Source organism: Lissotriton helveticus, chromosome 12 (genome assembly GCF_964261635.1).
Source record: "Lissotriton helveticus chromosome 12, aLisHel1.1, whole genome shotgun sequence".
Lineage (NCBI taxonomy): Eukaryota > Metazoa > Chordata > Amphibia > Caudata > Salamandridae > Lissotriton > Lissotriton helveticus.
Window position 1 is genome coordinate 872830217 of NC_136073.1, and position 12980 is coordinate 872843196.

Genomic DNA, 12980 nt, shown 5'->3' on the forward strand with positions numbered 1-12980 from the left:
AAGCTTAAGGGAGCTTTCATAGGACTTGGCAGAGAGAGAGACCATTATATTTAGGAGTTTACATTTTACATTTAGTTTAAGGGAGCTATTGCAGGACCTGGAAGAGAGAGACATTAGACTTAGGAGGTTAAGGGAGCCATCATAGGGTCTGGAAGAGAGAGATACATTAGACATAGGGGTTAAGGGAGCTCTCTTAGGGCCTGGAGGAGAGAGAGACATCAGATTTAGGAGCTTAAGGGAGCTATCATAGGGCCTGGCAGAGAGAGAGACATCAGACTTAGGAGCTTAAGGGAGCTATCATAGGGCCTGGCAGAGAGAGAGACATCAGACTTAGGAGCTTAAGGGAGCTATCATAGGGCCTGGCAGAGAGAGAGACATTATATTTAGGAGTTTAAGGGAGCTATTGCAGGACCTGGAAGAGAGAGACATTAGACTTAGGTGGTTAAGGGAGCTCTCTTAGGGCATGGAGAAGAGAGAGACATCAGACTTAGGGGGTTAAGGGAGCTCTGGTGGCGCTGGAAGAAAGAGAACCATCAGACTAGGGGGTTAAGGGACCAGCCAAGGGACTCTGCGTCAAAGAGTACAGACCCGTGGGTGCGGCCTCCACTCAGGGGTACTCAGTTGTTCCAAGCCTCCACCCATGGGCTAAGTACCAGGTCCCACCCCCCTGTCTGTGCCGCGGCTCCCCAACCCCCTACTCCAACAGCACCGGTTATAGTGATGCCCAGTAGGACAGGAGGCCTAGCATGAGAGATGAGGTCACTCAAGTGGCTCCACAAGAATCCCTGCAAGCGGTCATGCAAACATTCATGCAACATGCAAGCAGGCATGGAAGCGTATCCATTCTCTGTTTCACTCCTTTACCTCCAGGAAGACCAGGCCCAGTGCTACTCCGGCCACCATCAGCAGGTTTCCCTTGCCCCAGGCCACCATCTTCTCAAGGCAGCCGTCCACGTTGACGCGCTCTGCCGCGTGCCAGGACCTCACGTTCTGCGTCTCGTAGCCACACATGGTGTTGATGATAATCTGGGGTGTGGGGGAGCGGAGAGAATACGCAAATTAGGAATACTGTACAAAGGCTTGGGCTCTCAGGAGATTTAAGTGGTTCAAGTGAGTGGCTCAGAGGAAGAAGATGTGGCCTAATGGCCAGAGCTGATGACTTGGGAACTGGATTTGAGTCTCAGGCCCTGATTATGATGTCGGGCAGCCCGACCATAGGTCGGCAGTTCCTACAATCTAATTAAGCTGGCACCGCACATAGTGCGGTCGGAAACTTCAATTTTCCAATGGGCTGAAAACAGCCACAGCACAAGCTCCCATTAAAAAATGGAAGTTTGTAAACATCCCTTCACCGTGTGGCAGGACCTCAAGGTGCAGAGATGTTGAGGGGGGCCCATAGGTGAAAAAGTCCACATTTGTAAAGCGCACAATCACCCGTAAGGGTCTCTAGGCGCTGGGGGCCGTCGGGAAGATTAAGCGAGCTATTGCCCAGAGTCACATGGTGCTGGGCTAACCTGCCGCCGGAGCCGGGGATCGAACCGTGGTCCCCAGGTGTCCCCCACGGCAGTATGCGGAAGCCGCGGAGGGATGTGGGCCCTGCTAGGGGCCCCGAAGACACTTTCCGACAGCAGTTCCATGCTGGAAAGGCCGACATGGAACTGCTGTCGGAAAGTGATGCCATCATAATCCTGATGGCAGTAACCTGTCCATAACCCCTTGCAAGCTCGTGACGGAAACGTTCCATCACGAGCCACAGTGGTGCTGTGCTGGTGACGGAATGGTTCCGTCACGGCCCGGCCGCCGCGCCTGCGCGGCACTGATTTCGTGCCTGCAATGAGCGTTCTATTAGGCGGGCGGGGCCGTGACGGAACCATTCCGTCACAAGCTCAGCGCCACCGCAGCTCGTGACGGAGTGGTTCTGTCACGAGCATGGTGACACCGCGTGGCCCCCCTCCCCCCTAGCGCCGCGGCGGAATTACCGCCGCGGCCAAGGGGTTAAAGGATTATGAAGTGTTTCCACATGACGGACGGGAGCCCGACGGGAGCCCGTCGGAATCTCCCTGCAGGTTTAAACTCCAACCGCCGTCATCCTAATACGATGGTCAGACTTTAAACCCACCATGTCGGGCAGGTTGCCTCCAACCGCTGGTTGGAGACTTTCCACCTGACATAGTAATCAGGCCTTTAGTGTCGGCTCAACATCTTGTGATCCTGGACAAATCACTGAATCTCCCAATGCCTAAAAAACATGAATCTGGCCTTATGTAATGTAATTAGGTGCTGCTCATGTATGACACTCTAATGTACCTTGGGCCCTGTATAAAACTGCAACCAGCTAGATTCCAGGCGTGCACCTCCTCCTCCTCCTGTGGGAGAGGTTGAGAGGCTGGGCCTGGGAGAAGGGTGTAAGTAGCACACTAAGAGCAGTATTTGTGATCTGACACAAAAATACACATGATCGGCCTGGCTTTGGGTAGAGAAACACTTACCTTTAGATAGGTAGAAAGAGAGATATACACACACACAGACAGAGCCATGAACAGAAAGAGACAGACATATACACACACACACACAGGCATGGATGGAGAGAGAAAGTGTTATAAATAAACACTCAGAGGTATAGGCAGATAGAGATGTAGGCAGACACACAGACGTGGACAGAAAGAGGCAGGTACAGGCACATACAAACACAAAGGGATGGACAAAGAGAGACACAAAGGTACATACAAGGACACAGGCATCGTAAGGAACAGGCAGATGCTGGTATAATTAAATAGACACAAATAAAATAGACATGTGTAATGAGAGATAGGGACACACTGACACATGAGCAGGTGGTACACACATGGTCAGGTGACATGTACACACACATATAGGTACTGACACGCAAAGGTAGGCAGTCTAAGGACTCACACAACCATTGATAGATGCAAGACAGATCCACAGAGGGAGAGAGATGCATTCACACAGGCACAGAGACACACAAACACACAGATTCAGACAGTGACACACACACTCACAGGCACCCACACACTCACCCTAAAGTAATTGGTCTGCTCATCCTTTTCTCCCACCATGTCCTTCGGCTCACCTGTGTCTTGGGCCTGAGGCAGCAGGAGTAGGGCACGGCACAGCGCTCCAGGCTCGGGTTCAAGTCGTCACAGGCAAAGTAGACATTCTGGGACCAGTCGGTGAAGGAGGTCACCCCACAGCACTCGAACTGAAAGAAAGGGCAGCTAGTTGCAGGATCTCTGATGATGCTCAGTGGATGCGAGGCACTTTGTGAACCACAAACAGGCAAATACACTCATAAATAATGCGTGAAAGCTAAAGTAAGAGGTTGGAGGCAACATCTACACCTGCTCTCTAATCCTCCTTCCGGTTCCGACTCTGTCACGAGGACAATCTGCCTCCTCAACACTCCTGTCCCATGAGAACCTTCCACAAACCAACCCTGGTGAGTGACCATCTGCATCGTCCACGAGGTCATCCCAGGCTTTGGACTGACCTTCCTACAACACAAACTGGGCACCTACCACCTGGAAAGACCCCTGGATTCATTGTGCCCTGCTTGTGACCATCCTCAGGTTCAGAGAGTCCGCATCTGCAGCCTCATGTGCAATACTGGCACCATTCTTTAGAACTCCATCACAGCAAGAACACTTTACAACCACCTGGATTTCCAAAAATCTGCAAGCCTTGGTTCTCACCAGGCACCCAACTCTGCCATCTAAACGTAGGCCACCCATCATTATAGTCCTTCCGTGTACACTAACTCGAAGCAATCAATCACCGGAGAACAGTAGCTGATTACAAGGTCAAACTTTAACACACAACATTCCTACCCTGCAGAGCAACAGATGAATTTAAGGTCCATCTGTAACACAAACAATCAAACACAGGAGACCAGCTGATGGTTGTGTGTAAGGCCCAGCTTTAACACAGAGGAATCCAACCCTGGAGACCAGCTGATGATTGTGTGTAAGGCCCAGCTTTAACACAGAACAATCAAACACAGGAGACCAGCTGATGGTTGTGTGTAAGGCCCAGCTTTAACACAAAGGAATCCAAACCTGGAGACCAGCTGATGATTGTGTGTAAGGCCCAGCTTTAACAGAGAAGAATCCAACCCTGGAGACCAGCTGATGATTGTGTGTAAGGTCCAGCTTTAACAGAGTAGAATCCAACCCTGGAGACTAGCTGATGATTGTGTGTAAGGCCCAGCTTTAACAGAGAAGAATCCAAACCTGGAGACCAGCAGATGATTGTGTGTAAGGCCCAGCGTTAACACTGAGGAATCCAACCCTGGAGACCAGCTGATGATTGTGTGTAAGGTCCAGCTTTAACACAGAGGAATCCAACCCTGGAGACCAGCTGATGATTGTGTGTAAGGTCCAGCTTTAACAGAGAAGAATCCCACCCTGGAGACCAGCAGATGATTGTGTGTAAGGTACAGCTTTAACAGAGAAGAATCCAACCCTGGAGACCAGCAGATGATTGTGTGTAAGGCCCAGCTTTAACAGAGAAGAATCCAAACCTGGAGACCAGCTGATGATTGTGTGTAAGGCCCAGCTTTAACAGAGAAGAATCCAAACCTGGAGACCAGCAGATGATTGTGTGTAAGGCCCAGCGTTAACACTGAGGAATCCAACCCTGGAGACCAGCTGATGATTGTGTGTAAGGTCCAGCTTTAACACAGAGGAATCCAACCCTGGAGACCAGATGATGATTGTGTGTAAGGTCCAGCTTTAACAGAGAAGAATCCAACCATGGAGACCAGCTGATGATTGTGTGTAAGGTCCAGCTTTAACAGAGAAGAATCCCACCCTGGAGACCAGCAGATGATTGTGTGTAAGGTCCAGCTTTAACACAGAAGAATCCAACCCTGGAGACCAGCTGATGATTGTGTGTAAGGTCCAGCTTTAACACAGAGGAATCCAACCCTGGAGACCAGCTGATGATTGTGTGTAAGGTCCAGCTTTAACACAGAGGAATCCAACCTTGGAGACCAGCTGATGATTGTGTGTAAGGTCCAGCTTTAACACAGAAGAATCCAACCCTGGAGACCAGCTGACGATTGTGTGTAAGGTCCAGCTTTAACAGAGAAGAATCCAACCCTGGAGACCAGCTGATGATTGTGTGTAAGGCCCAGCTTTAACACTGAAGAATCCAACCCCGGAGACCAGCTGATGATTGTGTGTAAGGCCCAGCTTTAACAGAGAAGAATCCAACCCTGGAGACCAGCTGATGATTGTGGGTAAGGCCCAGCTTTAACACTGAAGAATCCAACCCCGGAGACCAGCTGATGATTGTGTGTAAGGTCCAGCTTTAACACAGAAGAATCCAACCCTGGAGACCAGCTGATGATTGTGTGTAAGGCCCAGCTTTAACACAGAGGAATCCAAACCTGGAGACCAGCTGATGATTGTGTGTAAGGCCCAGCTTTAACAGAGAAGAATCCAACCCTGGAGACCAGCTGATGATTGTGGGTAAGGCCCAGCTTTAACACAGAGGAATCCAACCCTGGAGACCAGCTGACTATTGTGTGTAAGGCCCAGTTTTAACACAGAAGAATCCAACCCTGGAGACCAGCTGATGATTGTGTGTAAGGTCCAGCTTTAACACAGAGGAATCCAAACCTGGAGACCAGCAGATGATTGTGTGTAAGGTCCAGCTTTAACAGAGAAGAATCCAACCCTGGAGACCAGCAGATGATTGTGTGTAAGGTCCAGCTTTAACACAGAGGAATCCAACCCTGGAGACCAGCTGATGATTGTGTGTAAGGCCCAGCTTTAACAGAGAAGAATCCAACCCTGGAGACCAGCTGATGATTGTGGGTAAGGCCCAGCTTTAACACTGAAGAATCCAACCCCGGAGACCAGCTGATGATTGTGTGTAAGGTCCAGCTTTAACACAGAAGAATCCAACCCTGGAGACCAGCTGATGATTGTGTGTAAGGCCCAGCTTTAACACAGAGGAATCCAACCCTGGAGACCAGCTGATGATTGTGTGTAAGGCCCAGCTTTAACAGAGAAGAATCCAACCCTGGAGACCAGCTGATGATTGTGGGTAAGGCCCAGCTTTAACACAGAGGAATCCAAACCTGGAGACCAGCTGATGATTGTGTGTAAGGCCCAGCTTTAACAGAGAAGAATCCAACCCTGGAGACCAGCTGATGATTGTGGGTAAGGCCCAGCTTTAACACAGAGGAATCCAACCCTGGAGACCAGCTGACTATTGTGTGTAAGGCCCAGTTTTAACACAGAAGAATCCAACCCTGGAGACCAGCTGATGATTGTGTGTAAGGTCCAGCTTTAACACAGAGGAATCCAAACCTGGAGACCAGCAGATGATTGTGTGTAAGGTCCAGCTTTAACAGAGAAGAATCCAACCCTGGAGACCAGCAGATGATTGTGTGTAAGGTCCAGCTTTAACACAGAGGAATCCAACCCTGGAGACCAGCTGATGATTGTGTGTAAGGCCCAGCTTTAACAGAGAAGAATCCAACCCTGGAGACCAGCTGATGATTGTGGGTAAGGCCCAGCTTTAACACTGAAGAATCCAACCCCGGAGACCAGCTGATGATTGTGTGTAAGGTCCAGCTTTAACACAGAAGAATCCAACCCTGGAGACCAGCTGATGATTGTGTGTAAGGCCCAGCTTTAACACAGAGGAATCCAACCCTGGAGACCAGCTGATGATTGTGTGTAAGGCCCAGCTTTAACAGAGAAGAATCCAACCCTGGAGACCAGCTGATGATTGTGGGTAAGGCCCAGCTTTAACACAGAGGAATCCAACCCTGGAGACCAGCTGACTATTGTGTGTAAGGCCCAGTTTTAACACAGAAGAATCCAACCCTGGAGACCAGCTGATGATTGTGTGTAAGGTCCAGCTTTAACACAGAGGAATCCAAACCTGGAGACCAGCAGATGATTGTGTGTAAGGTCCAGCTTTAACAGAGAAGAATCCAACCCTGGAGACCAGCTGATGATTGTGTGTAAGGCCCAGCTTTAACACTGAAGAATCCAACCCCGGAGACCAGCAGATGATTGTGTGTAAGGCCCAGCTTTAACAGAGTAGAATCCAACCCTGGAGACCAGCTGATGATTGTGTGTAAGGTCCAGCTTTAACACAGAGGAATCCAAACATGGAGACCAGCTGATGATTGTGTGTAAGGTCCAGCTTTAACAGAGAAGAATCCCACCCTGGAGACCAGCAGATGATTGTGTGTAAGGTCCAGCTTTAACACAGAAGAATCCAACCCTGGAGACCAGCTGATGATTGTGTGTAAGGCCCAGCTTTAACAGTGAAGAATCCAACCCTGGAGACCAGCTGATGATTGTGTGTAAGGCCCAGCTTTAACAGTGAAGAATCCAACCCTGGAGACCAGCTGATGATTGTGTGTAAGGCCCAGCTTTAACACAGAGGAATCCAACCCTGGAGACCAGCTGATGATTGTGTGTAAGGCCCAGCTTTAACACAGAGGAATCCAAACCTGGAGACCAGCTGATGATTGTGTGTAAGGTCCAGCTTTAACAGAGAAGAATCCAGCCCTGGAGACCAGCTGATGATTGTGGGTAAGGCCCAGCTTTAACAGAGAAGAATCCAACCCTGGAGACCAGCTGATGATTGTGTGTAAGGCCCAGCTTTAACACAGAGGAATCCAAACCTGGAGACCAGCTGATGATTGTGGGTAAGGCCCAGCTTTAACAGAGAAGAATCCAACCCTGGAGACCAGCTGATGATTGTGTGTGTAAGGCCCAGCTTTAACACAGAGGAATCCAAACCTGGAGACCAGCTGATGATTGTGTGTAAGGTCCAGCTTTAACAGAGAAGAATCCAACCCTGGAGACCAGCTGATGATTGTGTGTAAGGCCCAACTTTAACACAGAAGAATCCAACCCTGGAGACCAGCTGATGGTTGTGTGTAAGGCCCAGCTTTAACAGAGAAGAATCCAGCCCTGGAGACCAGCTGATGATTGTGGGTAAGGTCCAGCTTTAACACTGAAGAATCCAACCCCGGAGACCAGCTGATGATTGTGTGTACGGCCCAGCTTTAACAGAGAAGAATCCAACCCTGGAGACCAGCTGATGATTGTGGGTAAGGCCCAGCTTTAACACTGAAGAATCCAACCCCGGAGACCAGCTGATGATTGTGTGTAAGGTCCAGCTTTAACACAGAAGAATCCAACCCTGGAGACCAGCTGATGGTTGTGTGTAAGGCCCAGGTTTAACACAGAGGAATCCAAACCTGGAGACCAGCTGATGATTGTGTGTAAGGTCCAGCTTTAACACAGAAGAATCCAACCCTGGAGACCAGCTGATGATTGTGTGTAAGGCCCAGCTTTAACACTGAAGAATCCAACCCTGGAGACCAGCTGATGATTGTGTGTAAGGCCCAGCTTTAACACAGAGGAATCCAACCCAGGAGACCAGCTGATGATTGTGTGTAAGGCCCAGCTTTAACAGAGAAGAATCCAGCTGATGATTGTGGGTAAGGTCCAGCTTTAACAGACAAGAATCCCACCCTGGACACCAGCAGATGATTGTGTGTAAGGCCCAGCTTTAACACAGAGGAATCCAAACCTGGACACCAGCTGATGATTGTGTGTAAGGCCCAGCTTTAACACAGAGGAATCCAAACCTGGAGACCAGCTGACGATTGTGTGTAAGGCCCAGCTTTAACACAGAGGAATCCAACCCTGGAGACCAGCTGATGATTGTGTGTAAGGCCCAGCTTTAACACAGAAGAATCCAACCCTGGAGACCAGCTGATGATTGTGTGTAAGGCCCAGCTTTAACACAGAAGAATCCAACCTTGGAGACCAGCAGATGATTGTGTGTAAGGCCCAGCTTTAACAGAGTAGAATCCAACCCCGGAGACCAGCTGATGATTGTGTGTAAGGCCCAGCTTTAACACTGAAGAATCCAACCCTGGAGACCAGCTGATGATTGTGTGTAAGGCCCAGCTTTAACAGAGAAGAATCCAACCCTGGAGACCAGCTGATGATTGTGGGTAAGGCCCAGCTTTAACACAGAGGAATCCAACCCTGGAGACCAGCTGATGATTGTGTGTAAGGCCCAGCTTTAACACAGAGGAATCCAAACCTGGAGACCAGCTGATGATTGTGTGTAAGGCCCAGCTTTAACACTGAAGAATCCAACCCTGGAGGCCAGCTGATGATTGTGTGTAAGGCCCAGCTTTAACACTGAAGAATCCAAACCTGGAGACCAGCTGATGATTGTGTGTAAGGTCCAGCTTTAACAGAGTGGAATCCAACCCTGGAGACCAGCTGATGATTGTGTGTAAGGCCCAGCTTTAACACTGAAGAATCCAACCCTGGAGACCAGCTGATGATTGTGTGTAAGGCCCAGCTTTAACAGAGAAGAATCCAACCCTGGAGACCAGCTGATGATTGTGTGTGTAAGGCCCAGCTTTAACACAGAGGAATCCAAACCTGGAGACCAGCTGATGATTGTGTGTAAGGCCCAGCTTTAACACAGAGGAATCCAACCCTGGAGACCAGCTGATGATTGTGTGTAAGGCCCAGCTTTAACACTGAAGAATCCAACCCTGGAGGCCAGCTGATGATTGTGTGTAAGGCCCAGCTTTAACACAGAAGAATCCAACCTTGGAGACCAGCAGATGATTGTGTGTAAGGTCCAGCTTTAACAGAGAAGAATCCCACCGTGGAGACCAGCAGATGATTGTGTGTAAGGTCCAGCTTTAACACAGAAGAATCCAACCCTGGAGACCAGCTGATGATTGTGTGTAAGGCCCAGCTTTAACACAGAAGAATCCAACCCTGGAGACCAGCTGATGATTGTGGGTAAGGCCCAGCTTTAACAGAGTAGAATCCAACCCCAGAGACCAGCTGATGGTTGTGTGTAAGGCCCAGCTTTAACACAGAAGAATCCAACCCTGGAGACCAGATGATGATTGTGTGTAAGGCCCAGCTTTAACACAGAAGAATCCAACCCTGGAGACCAGCTGATGATTGTGGGTAAGGTCCAGCTTTAACAGAGAAGAATCCAAACCTGGAGACCAGCTGATGATTGTGTGTAAGGCCCAGCTTTAACGGAGTAGAATCCAACCCCAGAGACCAGCTGATGGTTGTGTGTAAGGCCCAGGTTTAACACAGAAGAATCCAACCTTGGAGACCAGCTGACGATTGTGTGTAAGGCCCAGCTTTAACAGAGTAGAATCCAACCCTGGAGACCAGCTGATGATTGTGTGTAAGGCCCAGCTTTAACACTGAAGAATCCAACCCTGGAGGCCAGCTGATGATTGTGGGTAAGGCCCAGCTTTAACACAGAAGAATCCAACCTTGGAGACCAGCAGATGATTGTGTGTAAGGCCCAGCTTTAACACAGAAGAATCCAACCCTGGAGACCAGCTGATGATTGTGTGTAAGGTCCAGCTTTAACAGAGAAGAATCCAAACCTGGAGACCAGCTGATGATTGTGTGTAAGGTCCAGCTTTAACACAGAAGAATCCAACCCTGGAGACCAGATGATGATTGTGTGTAAGGCCCAGCTTTAACACAGAAGAATCCAACCTTGGAGACCAGCAGATGATTGTGTGTAAGGCCCAGCTTTAACACAGAAGAATCCAACCCTGGAGACCAGCTGATGGTTGTGTGTAAGGCCCAGCTTTAACACAGAAGAATCCAACCCTGGAGACCAGCTGATGATTGTGTGTAAGGCCCAGCTTTAACACTGAAGAATCCAACCCTGGAGACCAGATGATGATTGTGTGTAAGGCCCAGCTTTCACACAGAAGAATCCAACCTTGGAGACCAGCAGATGATTGTGTGTAAGGTCCAGCTTTAACAGAGAAGAATCCAACCCTGGAGACCAGCTGATGATTGTGTGTAAGGTACAGCTTTAACAGAGTAGAATCCAACCCTGGAGACCAGCTGATGATTGTGTGTAAGGCCCAGCTTTAACACAGAGGAATCCAAACCTGGAGACCAGCTGATGATTGTGTGTGCGGCCCAGCTTTAACACAGAAGAATCCCACCCTGGAGACCAGCAGATGATTGTGTGTAAGGTCCAGCTTTAACACAGAAGAATCCAACCCTGGAGACCAGCTGATGATTGTGTGTAAGGCCCAGCTTTAACACTGAAGAATCCAACCCTGGAGACCAGCTGATGGTTGTGTGTAAGGCCCAGCTTTATTACAGAAGAATCCAACCCTGGAGACCAGCTGATGATTGTGTGTAAGGCCCAGCTTTAACACTGAAGAATCCAACCCTGGAGACCAGCTGATGATTGTGTGTAAGGCCCAGCTTTAACAGAGTAGAATCCAACCCCAGAGACCAGCTGATGGTTGTGTGTAAGGCCCAGCTTTAACACAGAAGAATCCAACCCTGGAGACCAGCTGATGATTGTGTGTAAGGCCCAGCTTTAACACAGAAGAATCCAACCCCGGAGACCAGATGATGATTGTGTGTAAGGCCCAGCTTTAACACAGAGGAATCCAACCCTGGAGACCAGTTGATGATTGTGTGTAAGGCCCAGCTTTAACACAGAGGAATCCAACCCTGGAGACCAGCTGATGATTGTGTGTAAGGTCCAGCTTTAACACAGAAGAATCCAACCCTGGAGACCAGCTGATGATTGTGTGTAAGGTCCAGCTTTAACACAGAGGAATCCAACCCTGGAGACCAGCTGATGGTTGTGTGTAAGGCCCAGCTTTAACACAGAAGAATCCAACCCCAGAGACTAGCTGATGGTTGTGTGTAAGGCCCAGCTTTAACACAGAAGAATCCAACCCTGGAGACCAGCTGATGATTGTGGGTAAGGTCCAGCTTTAACACAGAGGAATCCAACCTTGGAGACCAGCTGATGATTGTGTGTAAGGTCCAGCTTTAACACAGAAGAATCCAACCCTGGAGACCAGCTGACGATTGTGTGTAAGGTCCAGCTTTAACAGAGAAGAATCCAACCCTGGAGACCAGCTGATGATTGTGTGTAAGGCCCAGCTTTAACACTGAAGAATCCAACCCCGGAGACCAGCTGATGATTGTGTGTAAGGCCCAGCTTTAACAGAGAAGAATCCAACCCTGGAGACCAGCGGATGATTGTGGGTAAGGCCCAGCTTTAACACTGAAGAATCCAACCCCGGAGACCAGCTGATGATTGTGTGTAAGGTCCAGCTTTAACACAGAAGAATCCAACCCTGGAGACCAGCTGATGATTGTGTGTAAGGCCCAGCTTTAACAGAGAAGAATCCAACCCTGGAGACCAGCTGATGATTGTGGGTAAGGCCCAGCTTTAACACAGAGGAATCCAACCCTGGAGACCAGCTGACTATTGTGTGTAAGGCCCAGTTTTAACACAGAAGAATCCAACCCTGGAGACCAGCTGATGATTGTGTGTAAGGTCCAGCTTTAACACAGAGGAATCCAAACCTGGAGACCAGCAGATGATTGTGTGTAAGGTCCAGCTTTAACAGAGAAGAATCCAACCCTGGAGACCAGCTGATGATTGTGTGTAAGGCCCAGCTTTAACACAGAGGAATCCAAACCTGGAGACCAGCTGATGATTGTGTGTAAGGTCCAGCTTTAACAGAGAAGAATCCAGCCCTGGAGACCAGCTGATGATTGTGGGTAAGGCCCAGCTTTAACAGAGAAGAATCCAACCCTGGAGACCAGCTGATGATTGTGTGTAAGGCCCAGCTTTAACACAGAGGAATCCAAACCTGGAGACCAGCTGATGATTGTGGGTAAGGCCCAGCTTTAACAGAGAAGAATCCAACCCTGGAGACCAGCTGATGATTGTGTGTGTAAGGCCCAGCTTTAACACAGAGGAATCCAAACCTGGAGACCAGCTGATGATTGTGTGTAAGGTCCAGCTTTAACAGAGAAGAATCCAACCCTGGAGACCAGCTGATGATTGTGTGTAAGGCCCAACTTTAACACAGAAGAATCCAACCCTGGAGACCAGCTGATGGTTGTGTGTAAGGCCCAGCTTTA

General features: G+C 49.3%; 1 protein-coding gene across 1 annotated transcript in view; it reads right to left on the bottom strand.

Moving 5' to 3' along the window:
• Positions 1-852: 852 nt before the first annotated feature.
• Positions 853-12980, bottom strand: part of LOC144798187 (tetraspanin-33-like) — a 62405-nt gene continuing 50277 nt past the window's right edge. The window contains exons 6-7 of the mRNA XM_078668934.1: positions 3092-3220; positions 853-1026 (exon numbers count right to left, since the gene is read on the bottom strand). Of these exons, the coding sequence (XP_078525060.1) occupies positions 853-1026; positions 3092-3220 (303 nt within the window). The remainder of the gene's footprint in view (positions 1027-3091; positions 3221-12980) is intronic.